General features: G+C 47.6%; 1 protein-coding gene across 2 annotated transcripts; it reads right to left on the bottom strand.

Moving 5' to 3' along the window:
• Window positions 1-346: 346 nt before the first annotated feature.
• Window positions 347-793, bottom strand: GTSF1L (gametocyte specific factor 1-like). Of its 2 annotated transcripts, XM_012651210.1 has the most exons (2): window positions 517-793; window positions 347-441 (listed from the first exon to the last, which is right to left on the bottom strand). In XM_012651210.1, the coding sequence occupies exons 1-2, from the start codon at window positions 791-793 to the stop codon at window positions 347-349; spliced, it is 372 nt and encodes a 123-aa protein (XP_012506664.1). The 2 variants fall into 2 exon arrangements, with proteins under 2 accessions (XP_012506664.1, XP_012506663.1); XM_012651209.1 differs by having other exon boundaries at window positions 347-793.
• Between the last annotated feature and the right edge of the window lie 1,514 nt (window positions 794-2,307).

Below are 2,307 nucleotides of genomic sequence, written 5' to 3'. Positions count from 1 at the left end.
GCTCTTGCTCAGGCTGGTCTCGAACTCCTGAGCTCAAGCAATCCTCCCGCCTTGGCCTCCCAGAGTGCTAGGATTACAGGTGTGAGCCACCACGCCTGGCTGGTAGCTATTTTCAAATTGTCTTCTGTGGAGGTTGTACCAACTTACATTCTCACCAATGTTATGAAAGTGCCTGTTGCGCCTCCCCTTTGGCAGCAGAATATTTTAACCCTTTTGATATTTACCAATCTGCTAGGTGGAAAAAAAAAAGGTACCCCAGTATAGTTTACTTCGCATGCCTTTTATTGCGATGCATTGCATATCCTTTCCTGCGTGAGAGGTGAGTGGTCCTTCCTCGGCTGGCACTTTACTCTCCTGGTCTGAGGATCTTCTGGGGGCTGGTCTTTCTCTCTGACTCCCTTTTGTCGCTTTCACAAACAAGCCTTTGGGGAACAAAAGTCTTAAGGACAAACATGGGGTAGCAGTTAGCGTCATCGACATTCCAGATGTCAGGGTTGGGAAGCCCGGGGGAGGTCTGGAGGGCGTCGTCCTTCTGCTCCGAACTTGGAAGACCAACTTTCAGAGGGCTCAAGTTGTCCTCTTCTTCCACGGAGCTTCTGTTGACACAAGTAGCCTCGTGCTGCTCCAGTTCTTTGATGGGGACCACGTGGCAGGCATTGTATTTGCAGCTGGCCATCTTTTTGGCTCTCTTGGGGTTCTTCCTCCTGCACGAGGCCAGGTGGTACTGGAACCTGCTGAGTGGGACTCGGTGGTGAGGATTGTACGGGCAGATTTCTAAGGCTTCTGGCTCCATGAGAAATTGTTCTTGAGGCAGAGTGTCTCACTGCCCAGAGGCTAAATGAGATGCCGCTTGTGGAAAAGCCCTTTTGTAAGAAGGGTTGAGCTAGTCTCTGCCCAGCATTGGCCCCTGGGACTCTCTGTAGGTGAAGATCTTATCTTGTGCTCCCTGTTTGCTGGACCACTGAGTGGGAGATTAGAAGAGGGAGGATCTGTCAGAAGCAGCTACATAGAGCACAGGGTTAGCAAATGGACATGAGTCAGGAGAGCTTCATAAAGCAGATACAAGAGCCAAAAACACAGCAGCCATGCAAGGAGGTGGAGACGGTGTGCACTGGCCCCTGGCCCTGAGGGGTACACTGTGTGATGTCAAGGAGTGGTCACAGTGGTCACAGTGGGCAGCTTGAGTCATCAGGAAAAGGCCACCTTGTCTACCACTTGGGAGGGGCAGGTGGCTTTGGAGAAAGCTACCATTCAAAGTCACTCACAGATGTATGTTGTCATTTAAGTCTTTTAACTGCCCATATTTGTTTAATATAATTCCTGATATATTTGGGTTTAAATTTACCATCTTATGGTGTGCTTTCTAACCTAGTCTTTAGTTTAATTATCTTTCAATTTTTCCCACTATTTTGTACACTCTCTAATCATTTAGTGGTGGCGGGCGCGGTGGCTCACGCCTGTAATCTTAGCACTCTGGGAGGCCGAGGCGGGAGGATCCCTTGAGCTCAGGAGTTCGAGACCAGCCTGAGCAAGATATCGAGACCTCATCTCTACAAAAATTTTTAAAAATTAGCTGGGTGTCCTGATGTGCTCCTGTAATCCCAGCCACTTGGGAGGCTGAGGCAGGAGGTTTGCTTGAGCCCAGGAGTTTGAGGCTGCAGTGAGCTATGATGATGCCAGTGTGCTCTAGCCAGGGTGACAGAGTGAGACTCTGTCTCAAAAAAATTGAATCCCCCTTTCCACTTCTGCTTATACAAAAAAAAAAAAAGAATCAGTTCAGGAATTTTCACCCTTGTAACGATACATAATTTCATAAACAGTGAATGAATCCCTTGGTGAGAAATCAGTTTCTAAACAGTTTATCGGAAGCAAACATGGATAGGTTTTGTGAGAAGTGATTGTCCATTCAAACTGGAATCCTGGACTTTGCATCTAAGCCCTTAAACAGAGACGCTGGTGCCGTAAGGCGTTGATGCTTCCCTTTCTCCCTTCTCACCCACGTCCCTCACCTGCTGCCTCTCTCCAGCTCTGCTCTGCTGCAGCAAGAAGCATTTCCAGTGCCCTTCATTCCTCTGCAGACCGACATCTCCTTCTAGTTCCTTCTGTCTGAACGTTGCCCTTAACTTTGTACTGTGTGCCTGCCGGTGATGAGTTCTGTCAGCCTTTGTATATCTGAAGTTGCCTTAATTTTTGAAAGATATTTTTGCTGGGTATTGAGTTCTAGGTTGACAGTTGTTTTTTTGTTTAAATTTTTCAGTGCTTTAAGGATGTCCTGTCTTCTGGCTGGCAGTTTTATCTTTGGTTTTA

Source organism: Propithecus coquereli, unplaced genomic scaffold (assembly GCF_000956105.1).
Source record: "Propithecus coquereli isolate 6110/MARCELLA unplaced genomic scaffold, Pcoq_1.0 Scaffold35, whole genome shotgun sequence".
NCBI lineage: Eukaryota > Metazoa > Chordata > Mammalia > Primates > Indriidae > Propithecus > Propithecus coquereli.
Note: the sequence above shows the minus strand (reverse complement) of the source record. Positions and strands in the feature narration are given on the sequence as shown.

Excerpts from the sequence above, each read along its gene's own strand:
- GTSF1L (XM_012651209.1), bottom strand. The coding sequence starts at position 793 with ATGGAGCCAGAAGCCTTAGAAATCTGCCCGTACAATCCTCACCACCGA.